Raw genomic sequence first — 22,935 nt, 5'->3', positions numbered from 1 at the left:
GCACACCTTCATACGGTTTTACAGTCTGCAACTCCCTGTGACGCCTGGCGCCAGAGTGCTCGTGTCCTAAGTGTGCCTGGTTTCCCAGCTTCACACTAGGGTGGGCGTGATTACGGTGTGGCCTAATGGGCATTACGTTCCCCAAAGTGTCGTCGACGACGACGCAGTGCGAGTTCCCTCGAAGGGGAACGTCTCGGGTTACGACTGTAACCCTTGTTCCCCGAGAAGGGAACGAGACACTGCATCTCGTCGCCACACCTATCACGGTCAGAGCGCTTGCTCCATCACAAAAGAGCTGATGTGTGTGTGTGTACCGGCGTCCCTTTGTATCTTCCGGTTATGCCGTCATCTACTACGTCATGACGCAGCACCAATCAGGATCGGGTGGATTTCATTCATGCTTCAGACGCGCTATGCTGGGGCATTCCCCAAAGTGTCGTCGACGACGACGCAGTGTCTCGTTCCCTTCTCGGGGAACAAGGTTGGGTCATTGACCCAGTTTTTTTATTAAATAAGGGCAATCATAACCTATTGCAGTTAATTTTGCAATGTACCGTTGCCGGTCGGCACTTACTTTCACTTTGATTTGTCATAGTTTGCACGTTGTCTTGACACTTGATGAACAGATCATCTGCGGTGATACGTGTTGCAGCGCCGTCATATCGAGTAACCCCAGAGTGCATAGTAGGCTACATAGTACCTAAGCATTAATATTGAGCAGTTTTAGAGCTGGGCGATATAAAGAACATCATTCATTAATTTATGCTTCTTCATTTTGCCATTAGGATTGGTGAATAAAAACAAACTCGGGATTTTACACTACATAATGATAATTCACTGTATTTCAGTAAGACACAGTTCTGAAAGTGTAATGAACGAAAGTGGCTACCAAATAATACAATAATAAATTATAAAAAAATTTTGCGTACAATGGGTATTTAAAAACCTGCAGTGCTGAAAAGTTAAAAAAATTATACTAAAACAGATATTATTATGTCGATCTATAGCAAATATTATTATTTATGTGCTCAATTAGGTATAAATAAGAAACTATTTGAAGTAGGCTACTGTTATAGTTACTGCTATAGGCCTATGCACAGATTTTCAGCAGTGATTTTTTTTTATAGTTAGGCTACAGTTATAGCCTATATACCCGTGTTAATATTTGAAACAATTTTTAACAGGTAAACAACAAGGAAATACAGTCATGGCCAAAATTGTTGGCACCCCTGGTAAATATGATCAAAACTGGCTGTAAAAAATAAATCTGCATTGTTTATCCTTTTGATCTTTCATTCAAAAAATTGGCAAAATTCTAACCTTTCATTGAAGCAAGAGAATTGAAAGTGGGGCTAAATCACATTATGAAATAAATGTTTTTCTCCAAAACATGTTGGCCACAATTATTGACACCCTTTTATTAAATACTTTTTGCAACCTCCTTTTGCCAAGATAACAGCTCTGAGTCTTCTCCTATACACAGGTTTCTTGTATACAAACAATACCGGATGCGCGCGCATCCTAGAGGCAAGACCGCTATATGTTATGCCGAGTTCTGTAAAAGAACATTGTAATTAACGTAGATTTCGCATTGTTTGTAAATTCTTGTTGACTCAATAATAAACTGCAATTTCAGAGTTGGATCTGTTTGCTTGTGTTTCATTTGCATATTAATATAACATTATGTAAAACGTTAGTTAGTTGACTAGTATGAAATTGTCCAACTAAGTTTGCGAATCATAAAAACCTGACATACTCTATTTATTTAGGTTAGTTTACAGCACAACAGCTCCGCGTCATCTCTGCTTCTGCTAGATATAGCCGTAAAGAGTGTTGCTTTCTGCCTCTTAGATGCGCGCGCATCTATGTGATGACGTTGCACAGAAACCCGTGTATAATGCCTGATGAGTTTGGAGAACACCTGACAAGAGATCAGAGACCATTCCTCCATACAGAATCTCTCCATTCCAGCGTCTCAAAAGTAAGACACATGTTCTCAAATGCAATTATCTTGCTTTAATCTGACTCCATGAATTAAAATGGTTTAATGTGCAATAAGGTTATGTTTACACTTGAAATAGTTACAACATGAATGTAATGAAATGATAGTTTAAACCATTAATTGTACCCAGCATAAATGTAAAAGGTTACCAGAGAGAGAGAGAGAGAGAGAGAGAGAGAGAGAGAGAGAGAGAGAGAGAGAGAGAGAGAGAAAGGCAGAGCCTCTGTCTCAAGACCAACTCCGCATCCCCAGAAAAGAGACAGAAGAACAGTTACAATCTTGTTTTGTCATTTCCCCCGACCATGTGACTAACACTCAGGTGTGAGATATTCAAACTGACCAATCAGATGATCACAACTTTCCTATTGTCCCAAATCTCTGGCCTACAGGCCTATATCACTCTTAGCACTGCTGTGCTGGAAATGTCTGAGAGAAAAGCAAATGTCTTTGTTGCTTTGAAATAATCTTGGATTATTTCCAACCTTACAGAGGCATTTAATTATTGGCAATTATTGCCAAAGTATAGTGATTATTGTCCAATGAATTTTTTGGAAACATTTGGAATTTATCATAAAAGTGCAGAAAACTATGTAATTAAATCAGGAATTCCACACACATTTAAAATGTCTAATATAAAACCAAAGTGAACTTCACAAAGCAAAGGAAACTTACTCTTTTAAGGAAAAGTCCACACCCCCAATCACTGCATTCACCGTATACACAACAAAGTATAATGTCATATTGTAACCACATTTTTTTGACTAATAATCTCAGAACAGAAACATTTCTTACACAAACCAGTAACAGAAACACTTTTAGAGTGAGTTTTAAGAGTTGACAAGGGCATATGAGCCGTCGGAGCTGTCTGTAACTGCTGAGGAAGTGTTGGCTTCAGACACGTTGTCTACATCTGCAAATAGTTAGATGTATGTTACTCACATCTATTGTATTTACTTTAATTCATTTAGCAGTCATATTTATTCAAATGAGAAATATAACAACATTAGTGATTCATCTTCTTGAATTTATATAATAACCATTTTAAATTTATGTCATCTACTTACTTCTCCGTCGCATCATTTGAAATAAAGTGACTTTAGGTGTGGATGATGATCCTGCGCTGGTGCTCTGTAAGGAGATATCAGTCAAATAATGTACAAATATTTAAGCAATGGTTAGAAGTTGAACATTAGGAAAAGTCATATAGAGCTCAAATAAGTGTGTGCTTTGCCTTTTATAGAATGTCATTTACCTTGGTATGGCTGGAACTGAGTTTTGGAAGTAACAGCTTTTCTCGTAGTGACTCACAAACCTGCAAAAATCTCTGGTTAGCTTCCAGAAATTTGAAAGTCTCCTACATGTCTTTCTAAACCCCGGGCATCCTGGGTTATTCACGTTTCACACAGCTCATACTTTTACCTGGGGTTAACAATTAATCTTGGGTATTCATAAGCTGACTATTAACACTGTACATTCCTAAACGCTAGGTTAATGTCCTAATTTGCAGTGTCTGTGTCACAGATTGGACGAACGCGATTACATAAAGGCTCCCGTATCCTCATATATATTGTAGAATGTACAATCAAGTGTATCCTGTATGGACTTTTTGGACTATAAAGGTAATGAAACGGTCTATTCTTCACTCCAGTTGTCGCGTTTTCTGTCACCATTTAGGGCTTTTTTTTCACCACGCTTAACCCAAGGTTATCATTGTTCTAAATCCTGCTTTTAACCCCCGGGGAAAGGAACATTTCACACTTGTAGTTTAGAAGCGGGGATAGCACCTCTTTTTACCTCGTATTGCAGTGCTAACATGCTTCGGACCGTCACGAAAACTCCACGCGTTGTAAAAACAGTAGGCTAGTTTCAGTGTTTTAAGGAAAAAAAAATGTCAAACGGCAACAGAAAATGCGACAATTGACCCTTCGCATGGAGCTTGATTGACAGGTGATCTGACCAATCATACTTTGCCATTCGCCATTTTGTCCGACAAAGCAGGAGAGTTAGTAGATTAATGTCACAGGTCGGGGCGGGCCAAGCCAGACTGCACCCACCCCTGAAAACCGGGAACCACCTCGAGGAACGGGTCAAGGACCAGACAGACAAGGGGATAAAAATAATGACAGTACTTTATTATATTAAAATTGGACAATTGAATAAGCACTAATTAAAACTTCTTCTTGCCGCCAGGGCAGTTCACGCGTCTCTGGACCTCCTGGGATGGGAGGGGAGGAACGATCGTAGCGGGCCGGGGCTCGTTGAATGGGGATCCGGAGAAATCCTCACGCCGTCCAGGTAGGTCACCAGGTAAGTACACAAGTGTGGGGGCGAGCGAGTCACTGGAACGATATGGCGGGGTTTAACCGTTCGTCGGTATGTGAACACTCAGCTGAGGTACCTTCTCCTTCCGTTTCGGGCAGATGCTTCCAATGGAGGACGTGTGGGGACCACCAGACGGGGAGGACACTTGAATGAAACGCTCCACTTGGTTGGGCACTGGAACGATACAGTAAGGTTCGCTGTTCAACAGTACATGAAGCTCTCTCCTGATATACCTCTCTCTTCTTCTGTACAGGGCAACCGGCTTCCAATAGGGGCGTGTGGGGACCACCAGGCTGGGAGGGCACTTGGACGGAAACGCTCCGCTTCGTTGAACACTGAAACAGTACAGGAAGGTCTTAACGGTTCCAATAGTACATGAAACTTCAACCGATATACCTCTCTCTTCGTCTGAACAGGGCAAAGGCTTCCAATAGGGGCGTGTGGAGACCACCAGGCTGGGAGGGCACTTGGACGGAAACGCTCCGCTTCGTTGAACACTGAAACAGTACAGGAAGGTCTTAACGGTTCCAATAGTACATGAAACTTCAACTGATATACCTCTCTCTTCGTCTGAACAGAGCAAAGGCTTCCAATAGGGGCGTGTGGAGACCACCAGGCTGGGAGAACACTTGAGCGACACGCTCCACTTCGTTGGACACTGGAACAAACACAGCACGGTTTTAACAGTCCAGCGATATATAAAACACTCAGCTTTAACAGGGCCGGATCTTCTCACGGAGGAAGTGGGGCTCTTGATTTGTCGACACCTTCCCCTGGAGACAGCGGGTGGAAGACTGAATGGGAAGAGTGCACGGCAGACTTCTAATATTTCTCCACACAACAATTTCACTTCACAGCACAAACCGGGTGAATCGTCACTTCAGGCACTGTAATTCCACTCACGCACTGTGCATTAGGGCCAGCACTCACCCACTGGTCTTTCTCCCACCAGCTCGAATCTAGTCCTTGGCCAGGGCTCGACTTCGCTCCAGGAAAAGCAGAAGAATGTTGCAGCTGTCGTTACATTCGACAAAGAGAAGACTGAAGTTGGAGACAGATCAACAATTCACTCGGTGTAATAATTCACTCGTGCCACACACTTCCAAACTTGCAACACCACTTCAGTGTTAGTGCATATAAACAACGGATCCAATACTCATCACTTGCGTCTTTCCCACTGCTGACGATATTCCTTAGGTTCTCGCTGACAAATCCTTCACTACTTCCTTTCTCTTCCTTAGCTTCGATCTCCAGCACTCCACAGCCCAGCCATAATAAAACAAACGACCCGCTGACAAACACAGTACTACACGGGAGGAGAACCACCCCACAGTCTGTTTTCTCTCTGCTTTTAAAGCCCCATCTGAATATGTGTCCCTCTCACAGCGTTCCCTGTAATTGCCCCACACCTGCTGTCACTCAGGCAATTGGCCTCGCTGCCATGGCAACCAATTTGCAGTGCCTTCCCCAGGATCTTAGTCCTGTTCAGGTTTTTGTCACCCCGTGACATTAACATGGGAGGATTTGAACTTGAAGTGTACTGGTGCCTTTCCGCTGTTAAAACAACATTCCTTCTTATGTTCATTCATGTTTATTTGATGCTATAAATTAGAAGGAAGAGATGATCTGTTCACAAGCAGTTTTAATTGATGCTCTACAGCTCAGTCAGACACATTCAAGAGCCACAAAACGGTATTTATTGTTTAAATTTCTTTTCTTTTTTTTAAGACCAAATTTGAAAGGTGAGACTTTGTTTAATATGTTTAATATCAAAAGTAAACGAAAAGTAACCTGGTCTGTCCTGTCTGTCAGTGCGTTGTCAGTGTCCTCAGTGCTCCGTGATGTATTTTTCTCTGCGTGAGAACATGGTGTGGCGTGAGAGCGGCGTAGCTTGTCGGACATAGCGACGGTAATTTCCACCAACTGCGGAACGGCTCCGCTGTGTGTCGGCTCTGTGCTCCGCCGTCCTTCAATACTCACCAGGTCCGGATCTGTTGCGGAACGGCTGCGGTCACGACTGACAGCTGAAGTCACGAGGACCCACGAGATTCACTTATGATTGCGCGATATAACCTGTCCCGCACAATCTCCCCTGTGCTGAATTGCTGCTGAACGGAGCGGATCCGCAGCCGTTCCGCAGTTGGTGGAAATTGGGGGTAAGGGGGGGGTGGGTCTTTGCAAACGGTCAATTGAAGTGAAGAAAAGACCAATTCATTCTTACCTTTATAGTCTGAAAATTCCATTCAAGATAATCTTGATAGTACAGTCAGCAAATACAGCGTTCGACCAACCAGTGACACCGCAAATATGCAAATAATGCCGGGTTTATCAATGTACCGTGTGAAACTAGGGTTGTGGATTGAATTTTAAAGAATTCTTGACGTTAAAAAGGTTCCATGTAAAGAGTAATGTCTTAAAATATTGTACAATATTTTCATGTTGAACTGTTTTTTGTTTTTCTTGTAGTGAAAAAGTATGTTTATGAGCTGTTTAATTCATAAAATATAATAAACATAAAATATATGTATTTTTTATTATTAAAGTATTATATCCATATAATGATCCTATGATGGGAACCCCTAAAAGGTTCTATATATTAATTACTTGACAGAACAATAAGGTTCTATATAGATTGCAGGGTGATATGTTGTCAAATATAGGGTTTATTATAATGCATATAATGGAAGATATTTAGATTAAATCCAAGATAACAAAGTTAAATGGCTTTACTTCAGCTATTTACAAAACAACAGAAGTAAACTCATACCTTGCGGTCCAAAAGCGTTCCAAACACCAAAACAAATAATCCCTATTAAAAGAAATGTTATAAATAGGCTACATTAAGCTATCAGTTCCAATATAGTTACATTTTAAATTCTATGAAAAAATGGACTGCACAATTTGAAAAACTAAAAATATAAACTTACTATAAAATTGATATTATATAGAAATTATATAGAAAGTGATACCTGCAGTGAATTGAGGATTGTAAACACCACATGAATGCCTACTTCACGGGACACCATGGTTCCAATTCCAAATCCCCATGTTAGACCAAAGATAGGAGTCAATATGGCCACACATCGGGCAATGACCACCAGCGCATGTTTCTCATCCGGTTGAGTTGTGGCACCAACTCCTCTCCTCAACATCTTATACAGAACCACAATCAAAACCACAAAGTTTATGGCTACAATAGTGAGAGCTGGAATCACAAATGCCAGCAGGGCCCTAGATTCATTCCAGTTCAGCCAGCATGCTAATTGTTTCGTGATATAATTCTGCGGTCCAGCTGTTGACGCAACAGTAATGACCGCTATGAGCAAAGGTGCACCATAACCGACTATGAAGGCAATGGCCATCATTGTGGCCCTTGACATTTGGGAAAATACCATGACTGTACGGTAAAAGAGCAACAGCGCTGAAATTAACATCCAGAAGAAAAGACCCAGGTAAAAAAAGTGCATGAAGAAAACCGCTGGACTGCAGCGACCCACTGATGTCGGTTGCTCTTGTTCTGCGACTGCGGCTCCAATGATAAAACAGATGTTTGCGATCAGCAGGGACACGGCAATGTTGACTATGGAGACATGTCGCATGTAGGATGTGTCATTTCTTGTCATTGACTTCCATACGATAATCTCAATAATGAGGCATATTACCAAGCTGGCCATTGAAATACCAACACCAATGTAAGTTATATAAGCCAAGAGAACACTTTTATCAGAAAATGGGGACATCAGGATTGAAAAAGAGGTTGTGTGGTTGCATTCACATGTAATCTTGCCCGCTTTGTTCCCTGAGGGCTTTACTTTACATCCAGTGGAATCCCATGCGTCAAGACTGAAGTTCCAAAAGACACACTGAGGATTTCCCAAAGACTGATCCGTAATGTCAAATGCAAAATAAATGTTGTTAAGTTTTACATTATTATCAACCTTAACAACAACCACATCTCCATTGATGCGCACATCTGAAATCCTACTGTCATTATTAGTAGTACGATTAGGTAGGACATTGTCAAGAGTTGAGAAGATTATGATGGTTATGGTAATCACATTAGGAACCTGTGGTATGATAATCTCTGTAGTTGAGTTTGGCAGTGTTGATGTTATACTGAATGAGTTATTAATTGTAGTTCTGTTCAGCTGAATGGATGTTTCATTAATAACAAACTCATCTTTGAGACGGTCACTTATCTTCTCAATAGCGCTCAGTAGTTCAGTGCTGGTGTTTTCTGTAGTGTTTCCTTTGTTCAGTTTGTTCCATGTATTACTGACATTACCTGATACAATGATGTTCACTGTTTTTAGGTAATTCTGGAAATTAAATATAAAATTATGTTTAATATGGTGAAGTTCCATAAAATATGGAAATATAAAATATATTTGGATAATATAAGAAGACAACATAAGATATTATTATGAGAGAATGTCTATTCCACAACACAATTACTGTATGTGCACTGAATCAAAACAAGTTTATGTTAACTAGACATCTTATTAAATTCAATAATACAAGAATAAAATGTCTATACATTAAATTCGCTTATAAATGTGAATATACATACCACCATCACTGGATTATCGATGACTGTTACAGTAGTTTGTGAAAAATTAGCAATTGTAAAAAGTATAAAAACAATTGCTTGAACAGTAGCAGCAGACTGTGTAATATTAACATTATTCTGTACTGTGGCACTACTGAGGTTAGCCATAAACCCTGGAATCTCCTCCACAATCAAGGCCTACATTGTGAAGTACAAAAATATAAATATTAGAAACATTTAAATTGGCAAGATGAATAGAGATAGAGATACATGATCTCTAAATTACCTCAACTCTGTTTTTAAGTTCGTCTATAACGTCAAGTACACAGTTGTCTTGTACTGGAGTCCAATCAGGGGAATCACATCTGTAAGTTATGGTGCCTTTAAAGCCACTTCTACAGATTCCTTTCGTTTCTTCATTTTTTTTTCCAAGTCCAAGTTCTGTATTTTTACAGACGTAATCTGAATCTGATTGAAAGTCAGAAGGAAACTGATTCAGTTGAAAAGGTGTTCACACACTATGCAGAAGCATCAGAAATAACTAGGGTCAAATACACTAACTAAATAATGGGATCAAAGCAGTCAACAGCACAGCATAAGATGTGATGTGGTCCAAAGAAAAGTCTGCCAGATCGTTAAAATCATCCAATGCAATTGACCCTTCGCTAAGCCACGCCTGAAAACCGCCACAGGCCAATTGTGGCTTAGCAACCGTAACTACGCGGGAGGCCTGGCAAGCTTTCGAGCGAGGGAAACATGCCGAAGCGTTGTGCGTATGAATTGTGCAAATCTGATACCCGGTATCCTAAAAGTTTGGATGGTGGGGTGGATTTTTTTTCCTTCCCGAAACCTAAAAGCCAAGGGGAGAAATGCTGGGCGTGGATCAAGCAGTGTGGGAGACCCCATTCACAACTAAATGTCGACAGGATTACGTAACAAAAACACCTATTGCTTGGTTGGAAATAATGACGGTTCTTTGTTCATAATGCATATATTTGAAGGTAAAACAAGACGATTAAAAGCAAGACTGAGGCTCACTGACATACTTTAAAATACATTTAAGCATTTTGTTAATCGACGGCCTACTACCCCTGAGTAACTTTAAGGTTACGTTAAACCAATCCGATCGCGGCTCTCCCGGTGTTAGTGTTATTCCACAAGATTTATGGATAAGCTGTTTGATTTATAATTATTAGATTATAATTTATTTTCACATTTCACTTACCCTGCTGTGCATGAACATAGCTGTTCCTCAATTTGTGTGTTTCCCATTTGAATGATCGGCGAATGAGGCGGCTGCTGCTAGCGCTGGGACTAACGTTAAGCCTAGTTATAGGCTTTAGCTTCAATTTTTATGAAATTCTTCTCTAATCGGTTGCATATTATGTTGTGGATATATCCCTCGAATGCATACTGCAGTCTCTTTTGTCTTGCTCTCTCAGATATTTCACCTGTTCGCCAAAAATGACTAATTATCTCCTTGGGAATGTCTGACACCGCTGCATACACACTGTAATAGACGTGCCAGGTGTGAAAGCTTGCCAGGCGTAGCAACAGTAACTAAGGAGGGTGGGGCTTAGCAAAGGGTCAATTCCATAACAGTGAAAAACAACTTGATGCTGAAAACAATAAGAAACTTAAGACTCACTTTCTGTGCTTGTCTTTACTATGACTCTGCTCCAGCTGTAACTGTATGGAAGTAGTTGTGACAGACCCTTGAGACGGCATGTAAAGGTTTCCTCCATACAATTTCCACTTTGAGTAGCATAGTTTACTGTGATGTCAGATCCTGATTGGGTAAAAAGGGGAATACATTTATTAGAAAACAGTAATAACATGGAGGATTTAACTGAAGGTTTAAATGACAACAGCTCTCTCTCTCTCTCTCTCTAAAAGTGTACCAACCTGAAGATTGTACGGTGCCATTCAGGACCCACTCAATATTGTAGCCAGCATCAACAGAACATCTCAGTGTAACATTGTTGCTTTCACACGGAAAAACTCGATATTCATCACCCACAATGATATTGGGGCGTTTTTTAATAGCAATGTTTTGCCATTGAATGTATGGTATTGTATCCGTTTGTATGATGCATGAGTATCGACCTGCATTGGGTAATAATAATAATGATAAATATAAAATGTAGCAATTTTGTATATATAAAAATCAAACAAAACTATTAATAATTTAATTATTAATATAACAGTTTGTATATGAGAGAATGTTCATGACATTGACGTATCCTGATGAATAGAACATCATATATCTAAATCCTTCCCAGCTAACACACACAACATGCCAATTATCTAAATTATTGGTACTTTTTGGTAATTTCATGTCTTACTAATGGACAAACTAACTACGACAATGCATGCTCATCATTTCAGTTACTCTTTTGCTGCATTCAGGTGGGAAGTAATTTATGGGGCAAGTCCTGTTTATGATGTCAGGTGCGTTCAAGCAAGATGATGGTGTACCTTCACTTCATTAACTATACAAAAATACAGCAATGTTTTTTAACTCTACTTCTAGAAAATGAAGAACTAGAATGTGCATCAAGTGTGTTTTGCTTTTTGTGTGTTAATTTAGGAAGCACTGTAAACTTTGTCGTATTGTTATTGTAAATAAACAATGCTATCATATTTTATGCAGGCAATTAGCATATTTTTTTTTCTAAATAAAAAGCCTGATAATGGCCATTTCTCAATATATGTTCTTAAGCGATCTTGCGTCCTTGTGTTCTAGTAGTAGCCTACTACGTCATCATCAACCGTCGAAGTTAAATTCCAATACTCAAGATGCAAGTACAGTGGACGCATGAAAGTACTCGGATCTGCTCTTGATTTCGAGGATGCATCGAATGTAGACTTGAGAGAATCGAACCATTAGAAATCCCAGAAGAGCATCACTGCAGGCGGCCAATGTACGGTATGTAAGTTTTAAACTTCACGTTCTCACTTAAGAGATTGCCTCTGCAAGCTCACAAATATGTGACTGCTTGTGAAAGTAAACATTTGTCTGTTTGTTTTGCTTAATTTGAATAAAGTGATAATATGAAGAGAGCCTGCAGTATTTTTATAATTGGCATATTAAAATAATCTTAATATTTACAAAGCAATGGTACTGTAACACATAGGCTACTCATTTTCATAAATACACCTGATAAAAGAAAAAGAAAAATCATATGAAAATAATGTTTATAATATGAAATAAATGTTTTAATAGGTTGTGACATTTGTTTGTGATGTTATGTTGTATTAATTTATTAACTGTTACTTAAAATATGCTGGGATGTAGCCTACAGTTAGGAAACAAGATTGCAGCACATCTCAATTCTCACAAAGATGCGTTTTGTGTCCTCGCGTCCTTCCGAGTTCATTCTTTTAAGGTCGCCTGCAAATATTTGCATAATGTCGCCAAAATGCAAAGAAAGGCGGCGTTGCTTCAGTTCTTGTAGTAGTGCTGTCACCGCCATGTTGAGACGCTGTTTCTATGCGAAAGCACTTTTTATTTGAGGATGTGCGCTTGTGCACTCAGCCCTCACAACACCCAGCCCCTGTCGGTGATTGGTTAAACACTATTTATTTTGGTTTTGAACGATTGGTAAAACCAATTGTTTTTGTGTGCAGATCTCAGAGCCTGCCTACAGAGACGCGTTTTTTTGACGGCCTGCTTATGGGGCGGGCAGCTAGCGGATCGTTAGGAAAGATTAGATGAATGTGATCATTTATTTTTGGGCCTGAAATCGCTGATACAACCTTTAAACTGCATCTGACAGAAAAGTCCACAGCTTTCGCATGTCTTAGTAAATAAAATTCTTGCATCAGAAAAAGCATTTAGAGTTTTTTGTTGTTGTTTCTTTGACTACACACTCCGCAAACCACTCAGAATGGTCTTGCGACCTGCTTTTGGGTCGAGACACACGGTTGAGAAACACTAATCATGGTGTTTATTATCATCATATGCTATAGTAAATCAGTGATGATATACTTATTATGGTAAAGTTTTACAGCAGTCTGCTTTTTAAAACAGGACACTAAAAGCATTCAGGCAATTTGCCATGTAAGATATCATAGAGAGGACAAAATAAATCTCACGTCACTCACCACTGTCACTTTCACTAACGTTTTTCAGAGTGAGAGTGCTATTGTTGTTTGAAATTATGTATCTTGTGTTGTCCAGTGCAGGATCTTTGTTATTCACTATCCATTTTATTCCTTTTGCAAAGTCTGGGGGTATACAATTCAGATCCAGCTTTTGCAAAGGATATAATTCATCTGTTGTGAAGTCCTTTTGTTCTGACAATAAAAAACATACAGATACAATATAACAAATATGATGGAACTAAGAAATTTGAAGGGTTTTAGATTAGGCATTGACTACCCTTACCACTCCGAGCAAAAGCATCATCAGCTAAAATGAATCCTTGTGCTCTTAGAAAAGCAGAAATATCTGTGTGTGCTGCTGTAAAATTAAGGTTGTTGGATGTTGCACTTATTGTGTAGTCTACTATAACACTACCAGATCTACAGAGTGAAACACAAACCACACCAAGGTGAAAACACTGTATTAATATAGTATTTGAAAAACAAGTGAATAAATTCAAATGTTGTATAAAAAAAAGTGTACATTTAAATGATAGATCATACCTGAAGCCAGAGAATTTTGTAGAATTAGAAATGTAGCCAGTTAGTTTATAGGAATAAATTGTGTTAATCTGTAAAAACATAGCAACAAGTAAGACTTTTAAATAGCATGACATTTTTCACAGGATCATGTTTTTTTTTTTTAGTTTCATCGCTGGGTAAAATACTGCAGCTAAATTGGGATTCTCATTCCCGACTCGTGGAAGCATAATAAGCACATTCTATTGTATTAAAGGTGCATTGTGTAATATTTAGGAGGATCTGTTGACAGAAATGCAATATCATATACATAACTATGTTTTCAGTGGTGTATAAAGAACTTACTTAATGAACCGTTATGTTTTTATTACCATAGAATGAGCCATTTCTACATACACCGCAGTTCCCTTTCATGGGTCTCTCATCACTGCGACAGCCGTCGCTATGGGAACACCTTTGGTGTGACGACTGTCTGAAGCCCTTATACCAGAGCCGTCAAATATTTTCGCTATATTGGACGAGTCTTGTATTAAGATTAATTTCTATGGCAAGCAGCTTTATTAACACTAATGCCATAGTGGCTGGAGAGTGAGCTCCCTCTCTCTCTCTCTCTCTCTCTCTCTCTCTCTCTCTCTCTCTCTCTCTCTCTCTCTCTCTCTCTCTCTCTCTCTCTCTCTCTCTCTCTCTCTCTCTCTCTCTCTCTATATATATATATATATATATACTCTGCGCTGCATTAACACAGGCATGTGTATTTGATTTGGTGCTTACATTAAAATGCGCTCCCATGCTTCTACAGTGGCCCTAAACGGACAAATGCTTTTCGTCACTATGTTGTTCTTCGTGCAAAGAAGCTAGGTAAAGTCAGTAGATAAAACACTAACACAATGATGAACAAGTAACAATAATATTCGCAATAACATATCGTTTTACTGAATAATTAAGTAAAACTAATTTCTTAATTTATCTTTGAAAAGAAACATTTGTGTGCATGGGCTGCGATATATTCCGGTAGCGATTTAAAATGGTGTTAAGTGAAATAAAGATGTTGAAATATGTTAGCATTTTATATGCAGCTAATCGCTACACCTGCTTAGCATGTACACTGTAAAAATTCTTTGTTCATATGAAAATGCCCCAAAATCGCACGAAAATAACACACAAACCTAGCCTGGGAAAACCCAGACCACTCTCAGTTGTAACTGAGTAAGGGTCTGGCAAAGCTCCATAGACAATTCATTTCCACAGGGGCGTCACCAACGGACGTCGGATAGATCTAAAACCAATCAGAGCGATGAATATCATGACGTATGCAGAGCGACGGAGCAACATCTCGAGACTCTCAGCAATTCTCTGTTTGTGTTAACGAAAATGACAATTTTAAATCGCTTGAAACAGACGCGATAGCTGATTCGAACGAGTGATGTTGTGATGTTCCACGGCGGCATCCATCTCTGTAATGTTAATGTACAAAATCTGCGTTACCGTCTCTGCTCTGTCGTCATCGTGTAAAGCCCGCCCCAACGTTTCTGATTGGTGCCGCGATTTCGACGGATTGGAAATGGGTTTCAATGGGATCTTTGCCAGACCCACTTGCAGAGCAAATCTAAATTTGCCGAAAGTGGTCTGGGTTTTCCCAGGCTAACACAATACTCGAAATCGTGCATTTATTAGCTTCTTGTTTCAGGTGAACATGTGTCTTTAACTTTGATTTGCACGGAGGTCAGTAAAATATGGAGCTTATAATATGACAAAATGATTTGAATTTGAATTGTGTAAATTTGAATTATTGACAAGTGTAATCTAACAAAATGTTATATTAGGCCTATGTGGATTTTTAAGTTCTGAATTTGATTTCTTTAAACGAATATTGAACATTTGAAATTTAACAAATGTAAATGTTTTTTATGGCTGAATTTTATAGACATGTATTATTTTGAAATATCAATTTTTTGTTCTGAATTCTAACACTGCAAATATACGTTTTAAAAAGTACAGATTCAAGTTTTCAAGATGAAAAAGAAATTCGGAACTTCAAATACAGTTTTCTAAAATTCAAAACGTGGAAAATTCAGATCATACAGAAAGTTGGTCACAGCAGGTCATCCGCAGGGAAGAGTAGAGGATCTCAGAAAAGTCAAACGGAGCATTTTGGCCAATTACAGAGCTGCACTGCAGTAGTTTTCTGCCGCAAACGTGGTGGTGGTTCAAGAGAATCAGTGTATCATCCGTTCAGTTGTTTTTTTATATATTATTAAGAGTAGAAAAATTCGAAAACAGCTTGAATAGCCTATATGATTTCTAATATTCAAATAATAGTGTTACACACTAAATATATAGTTCTTACACACTTTTTCATTTTGTTGTTGATTTATCTTATATCATTAAATTCTTAAAATGTTCTCCGGTTCCCACCTCTTTCTTCCCATAACTACAAAACCAAAGTATAAGACAGCAGCCCCTCACGTACGACTGCGGTCACATAATAAAACCACAACATAAGTCCAGGCCTGTCCTCTCTCAATCTCCACTGTCGCTCCTCCTTTTATGCTTCTGCTCCTCCATGTGAAATGAGCCCGGTGCGTCGCGCAGGTGTCGCTCATTAGTAATTACACCACCGGCCTAGCGCCACTCTTTCACGGCCCTCGGCCTCGTCCTGCTTGCCACACCTATATTCTTACATGCGTAGTTAGCCATAAGTGAATTGGTCTACACCAAAATAAATGTCCAAGTGATTAAGTCCAAAATGAATGTGGGTGGGGGTAAGGAACACTGTTTTTTACTCTACATTTACTACAGTAACTTACTTTCTATTTTCTGCCATCAAGTTACTATATTTCACAGTGTTCTTTTTACAGTGGAGCTGTATTTAAAGTTGTATTTATAGTATTCAAAAATCAACATGTTCTTTTTCATAAACAATTTAATTGAATATGAAACATGGATAACATTCCGATCAGAAGCACGTTTACACTTGTCTTTTCAAAAAGTGTATGTAGACAACATCCGGATACAGGTTGCATGTTAGGCTACGTTTACACATGGCCGGTTATTTTCATAAACGGACATTTCACCCTCTCCGTTTTCAGAAAAGTGTTCGTTTACACGAACCCGTGTATATGCCTTCAAGAGCATGCCAAACCTATAGGTGGCAGTGTAACGAGAAGCTCAAGCCCACGTTAGCCAATCAGAATCCCGAAAAAATAGGTCGCACTTTTGACGGAGTGCAAGTTCTGTCGCATACTGTGACGTCGACTGCCTAAAATCCGTTTGTCTCAGTTTACATGCAAACGTGCAAACGGAGTTTTTCAAAATCTCCACTCTGAGCGGAGTTTTTAGAAAGAATCGTTTTCAGAGGAGAATTCTCCGTTTGCGTGTAAACGAGGCCCGAGGGCACAACCGAAGGGAAATGTAGGCTGTAGGCTTACAGAAATAGAATTATACAGAACTAAACTTTATTGGCATGCATGATTGTCGGACATTTACTGTATTTATTTTTTCAAATGCAGTCACAGGCATGAGCATTGTGCGGAGTATAATATAATGTATTATACATGAATATAATATAGACATTTAACATTAAAGGTTCTGTATGGAGTTTTCAGCGGCATCTAGCGGTGATGTTTCAGATTGCAACCAATACGCTTACAAGCGAGTGCTCGTACGCGTGCTTTCTTTTGTTTTTTATTATTATGTGGAGTTTGTGTTGGAGTCTGTGTTGTGTTAGTCGTTTCCTAGTATTAGCAGACTCCATGTCATAAAGTTGTATGGAGCTAATATTATGACAAAATGATTTGAATTTGAATTGTGTAAATCTGAATTATTTGCAAGTGTAATCTAACAAAATTGAATTTTAGGTGGTAGTTTAAATAGTTCTGAATTTGAATTTTTTTAAACGAATATTGAACATTTGAAATTTAACAAATTGAAATGTTTTTATGGCTGAATTTTATGGACATGTATTTTCAAACAGTAATATTCAGTTTAAAAAAATTCAGATTCAAGTTTTCAAGATGAAGAAATTCAGAACTTCAAATTCAGTTTTCTAAAATTCAATGTCAAAAATTCAAGTTCAAAAATTCAGATCTGACAGAAAGTAGGTCACAGGTCATCCACAGGGAAGAGTAGATGATCTCAGAAAAGTCGAACAGAGCATTTTGGCCAGTTGCCACTCTCTGAGGGACATTCTAAAACGCTTACGTGAAAAACGCTTAACGTGGCTCACTGTACGAAGACAGTGATATAAGGACCGTACACATCATATTAATAAACCATACTATGTATAAAAAATCAGATGAGCCCAGAATATGAACGCAACGCGTTAAGCATTTCCTTACCATAGAAAACCGATAAGAAAACGCTTAACGTGGCTTACTGTACAAAGACAAGGACCAAACTCAGTAGCCTACGCATCATAATAATAAACCATGTATAAAAAATCAGATGAGCCCAGAATATGAACGCAACGCGTTTCATTACGCGTTAAGCAAATTCCTTAATAGAAAACCGATATGAAAACGCTTAACGTGGCTTATTCTGGGCTCATCTGATTTTTTATACAAAGTATGGTTTATTAATATGATTTGTACTGAGTTTGGTCCTTTAATATCACTGTCTTCGTACAGTGAGCCACGTTAAGCGTTTTTCACGTAAGCGTTTTAGAATGTCCCTCAGAGAGTGGCAACTGGCCAAAATGCTCTGTTCGACTTTTCTGAGATCATCTACTCTTCCCTGTGGATGACCTGTGACCTACTTTCTGTCAGATCTGAATTTTTGAACTTGAATTTTTGACATTGAATTTTAGAAAACTGAATTTGAAGTTCTGAATTTCTTCATCTTGAAAACTTGAATCTGAATTTTTTTAAACTGAATATTACTGTTTGAAAATACATGTCTATAAAATTCAGCCATAAAAACATTTCAATTTATTAAATTTCAAATGTTCAATATTCGTTTAAAAAAATTCAAATTCAGAACTATTTAAACTAGGCTACCACCTAAAATTAAATTTTGTTAGATTACACTTGCAAATAATTCAGATTTACACAATTCAAATTCAAATCATTTTGTCATAATATTAGCTCCATAAAGTTGCAGTGCCGTCGCTGTTGAGTGCAAAGTCAGTAGACGAGGCGAGAGGCGAGACGCTCGGGAGCACGCATGCAGGTCTCAGTCACGTCACTGGATTTTGCGGCAAATCCGACCCGGAGCATCACATAGAAATAGGAATACTTGCTTTCAGAGGTAATAGCAAAACCCGCCAAGTGGATCATTTTATTGTGAGATTACAACCCCTTCACACACAGGTAATAAAAAATGTATTAATTCTAGTAGAAAAACTCCATAGCCTACAGCACAAGATTTGAAGTTTAAAATTCTACTGTTTTTGAATTATGTTTAATTTATGTTTTAATAATTTCCAATTTTATCTAGACATTTAATAATTTAACATTTAACTTGAACAAAGAGAATGGATTTATTATGTTTAGGAAAGCAGTGTTGTTTACATTTTGTTTTATAAATGTATATATTTGGAAAGTTTTAATGTCATTTTCTGACAAAAACGGTGTCTTCATTTTACAGTACACAAAATGAAAGCAGAAATGCCTCATAACAGTAATCTTATATTTGCTGTGATAAAAATTACAGCACTAATAATACTGTGATTATTACCAGTTGTAATAGAAATCACAGAAAGTATATAGTTTCCATGATGAAATTTACAGTAAGCTTACTGTGGAATACACTACAGCACTTTATATTTTCTGCCAGCAAGTTACCATACATTTCACAGTGTTCTTTTTACAGTGAAGCTGTATTCAAAGTTGAATTTATAGTATTCAAAAATCAACATGTTCTTTTTAATAAACAATTTAATTAAATATGAAAAATGGAATACTCACTCCTGTCTCAATCAATCCAGATAAATATTTGTAGATCATGCTATTGGAGTCAGTAAGACTGGTGTCAAAAGTCTGAACAATTTTAATCGACATTCCAACAACTGTAAAACAAAAAAATTACATTTATGTTCATTGTATCAGGTATCAATAATCCTCAATATACAATACAATATACAAATATGAAAATACTGGGGGTGTATTCAAGATAAACAATGATTATTTAAACCCATGACAAATTAACTAAACGTATTTCCTGTTATTGTTATTTGCTTGTGCCCCAGCTAATACAATATATCTTGATTCAGAGATATATTTTTGTGCAGTACGGTAGTAAAGAAAATAAATACATCATTAAAGTAATTCATTGGACATCACTCCATAAAAATTAGGCTGGAGTCACATGGATTACTTTAATGATGTCTTTACTACCTTTGTGGGGCTTGAAAGGGGTAGTTGCGTAGGCTGTCAATGGAGGGACAGAAAGCTCTCAGATTTCATCAAAAAGATCTTCATTTGTGTTCCGAAGATGAGCAAAATTTTACGGATTCGGAACGACATGAAGGTGAGTAATTAATGACAGAATATAAATTTGTGGGTGAACTAACCCTTTAAGTGTCCACTGAATAAACAGGTTTTAGTAACAGTTCTCAATACTAATACAAATCTTCATCATCATTAAAATTGTTGTGCTTTATTACAAATTTTGTTTTACCGGGCATACCTGTTGCTGTTGCTGCTGTTGCTGTTGGTGCTTGTGTTGTTGGTGCTTGTGTTGTTGGTGCTTGTGTTGTTGGTGATGCTGGTGTTATTGTTGGAACTGAAGAAAACAGACATGACTTGGTTTGAAAATTCAGCCTCTATCCTTGTGTCCTCACACCATTTGGACTTTGTTTTCAGTTTGCACCATTTCCCTTAGTTCATTGTCATGGTTATGAATGGATATTAGTCATTTAGTTCAGCTGTGTTCACCCATTGTGACTAGTATTTAAGTTCTCTCTGTTTCTGTTCAGTTTGTCTTGCCTCGTTTAACGCTTTGTAAAAAAAAAAAAAAAAAATCCTGTGTTCCTGTTTACCTGAGAGTTATATTAAAATACTTCTGATCCTTCATCATCGTCTTCGTGTTTGTTCCTACTACAAACTTTGACATTGTGCCTATAATTTTTTTACATTTTCTAAAATCTATATAAAGTCACTGACTGAAATAAAACACTTAATTATTTTAAAAAAATCTCAATATAGAATGTACCTCTACACGTGTTATTGATGCTGGCGGGGAGACTTGAGTTTGTTGCAGTGAATCCATACAAACACGAGCAGTTGAAACTTCCGGCTTTATTTGTGCAGTTGGCATTTGGACCACATACAGATGGACTGAACAGACATTCATTAATATCTGGAAAGGGACAAAAAAAATTTGTATGTCAATATTTAATATAATTTTCTATTTAGAATTTTTTTTTAACAACATCTGAAAAACTACTCGGTTACTACGAGTATTGTGTAGCTATACGCAGTGGGGAAAACTCCCTTTCTTCGATTTACTGAAGCTTATATGTAAAACGCATTTGCAGCGGCACAGTTAGCACATTGAGCATCAGACCTGCTCATAGGCTGTGCTGCAGCAACTGCATTTCCAATGGCGTGGGCGCCTCTGACGTGTGACCAATGGGCGAGCCCTATGTCGTACATGCCAGAGCCCCCCGCGGGGCATGGCCTTAGCCTATAATAGTCCCACAAAATCGCCATTATAGCAGGTTTTAACGACTGAAGCGACAACTCTCCAGGTTATTATGGTGCGGCCGGCTACGCAATACTTGTTCCCTATCTCAGGGAACTGAGGTTACGATATTAACCGAGTTGTTCCCTTTCGAACGGTCACTTCGTATTGCGTAGCTATACGCAGTGGGGACGCCCTGTAAAACGCCGCCCCATTAATAACTGGTTGCCACCGTGACTCAGGATCCCTGAGCACACAGAACAAGCCATAAAAAACCCAATGTATATATATACAACAGACCAGACACCGTCGGGTCTAGAATAATATATATGTGTCAGTAATACCACTGACATAATATACCCAATAACCTCGACACCGTCAGGATATAGTATGGGAAAATACAACCAGCCAACGCGGGTTTTATATATACATGAATGTGATTGTGCACAGTAGTATTTAGACAAGACCAGACACCGTCGGGCCTAAATCATACCGAAAACAACTTCGCCTGAAGGGAAGGCACTTACATATTATAAAACTTCATAAATGTGGAAGGCAAGGACCAGCCGGCCGCATCACAAGTATCTTGAATGAGAAAACCAGACGACCAAGCCCATGACGAAGCCATGCCTCTGGTTGAATGGGCCTTGATACCTATGGGGCAGACCTGACCCACTGAGGTATAAGCCATAGAAATGGCATCCTCTATCCATCTAGACAGTCTTTGCTTAGTAACCGGATCCCCCTTGGATCGGCTACCAAAACAGACAAAAAGCTGTTCTGAATGTCTGAAAGATGCAGAACGCTCCAGATAGATTCTCAGTGCTCCGACATGGCAGAGAAGATTAACCTCCCCATCCTCGGCAGAAGGGGGAACGGGCCAATAATTTGATAACCTGAGCTCTGAACGGCGTTGAGAGCACTTTGGGTATATAACCATGTCTGAGGGTGATTCTAAACTCCAAACAGGAGGGGCTCACAGAGAGCGCCTGCAGATCCCCCACTCGCTTGATAGATGCCAATGCCAACAGGAGAGCAGTCTTTAGCGAGAGAGGTTTAAGGTCAACCGACTGGAGCGGTTCAAAGGACGGACCCCTCAGAGCCCCCAGGACCGTGGATAGGTCCCAGGGAGGCACCGACGAAGGTCTGGAGGGGTAATTCTCCTAGCCCCCTTCAGAAACCGTACCACCAGTTCGTTTCTTCCCAGTGATTGGCCAGCTACCAGAGCATGATGCGCTGCAATAGCTGCCACATACACTTTGAGTATGGATGGGGAACGGCCCGCGTCCAACAGTTCCTGTAGGAAGGAGAGCACCACAGGTACCTCACATGACTCTGGGTCAAAACGACTTTTCAAGCACCAGCTGGAAAAACCCAACCATTTTAAAGTATACAGGCGCCGAGTAGACGGGGCCCTGGCTTCAGAGATAGTGTTTAAGACCTTCACAGGAAGGTCCCTGGGTACCCGTTTAGTAGGAGGGCCCATAAGTCGGGCCGGGGATGCCATATTCTCCCTTTCGCCTGAGAGAGGAGGTTTTTGCACATTGGAACAGGCCACGGGACTGTGTCTGACAGCTGCACCATCTCCGGGAACCACGGTCTGGATTTCCAGAGAGGGGCTACCAGAAGGACTGGGCATTCGCTCTCCCTGACCCGTTTGATGACTTGTGGAATCATCGAAACTGGGAGAAAAGCATAAAGAGGGCCCAGTTCCCTGTTCTTTGAGAAGAACACCGTGCAATGAGTGTTGTCTCTCGAGGCAAAAAGGTCGACATCGGCCTCTCCAAACACACTCCATATCAGACTGCCGTCTGTG

The 22,935-nt window shown here is 39.2% G+C and overlaps 1 protein-coding gene across 2 annotated transcripts in view; it reads right to left on the bottom strand.

The window, feature by feature from the left end:
• Positions 1-1,381: 1,381 nt before the first annotated feature.
• The window catches only part of LOC307012696 (adhesion G protein-coupled receptor F4-like), a 28,458-nt gene continuing 6,904 nt past the window's right edge, over positions 1,382-22,935 (bottom strand). Inside the window, exons 6-20 of one of the 2 annotated variants that reach the window (XM_079639645.1) lie at positions 20,649-20,795; positions 20,124-20,219; positions 19,403-19,503; positions 13,524-13,591; positions 13,264-13,400; positions 12,981-13,172; positions 10,779-10,979; positions 10,522-10,662; positions 9,160-9,341; positions 8,895-9,071; positions 7,294-8,643; positions 7,092-7,133; positions 3,255-3,314; positions 3,067-3,130; positions 1,382-2,912 (exon numbers count right to left, since the gene is read on the bottom strand). In XM_079639645.1, coding sequence (XP_079495771.1) covers positions 2,830-2,912; positions 3,067-3,130; positions 3,255-3,314; positions 7,092-7,133; positions 7,294-8,643; positions 8,895-9,071; positions 9,160-9,341; positions 10,522-10,662; positions 10,779-10,979; positions 12,981-13,172; positions 13,264-13,400; positions 13,524-13,591; positions 19,403-19,503; positions 20,124-20,219; positions 20,649-20,795 — 3,041 coding nt within the window. In that variant the 3' untranslated portion in view covers positions 1,382-2,829. Of the gene's footprint in view, positions 2,913-3,066; positions 3,131-3,254; positions 3,315-7,091; positions 7,134-7,293; positions 8,644-8,894; positions 9,072-9,159; positions 9,342-10,521; positions 10,663-10,778; positions 10,980-12,980; positions 13,173-13,263; positions 13,401-13,523; positions 13,592-19,402; positions 19,504-20,007; positions 20,220-20,648; positions 20,796-22,935 lie in introns of both variants that reach the window. The other variant, XM_079639646.1, reaches the window with a different exon arrangement.

This window comes from Phoxinus phoxinus, assembly GCF_949152265.1.
Source record: "Phoxinus phoxinus genome assembly, chromosome: 16".
Classification (NCBI taxonomy): domain Eukaryota; kingdom Metazoa; phylum Chordata; class Actinopteri; order Cypriniformes; family Leuciscidae; genus Phoxinus; species Phoxinus phoxinus.
This window is presented reverse-complemented; position numbering and strand designations above follow the sequence as displayed.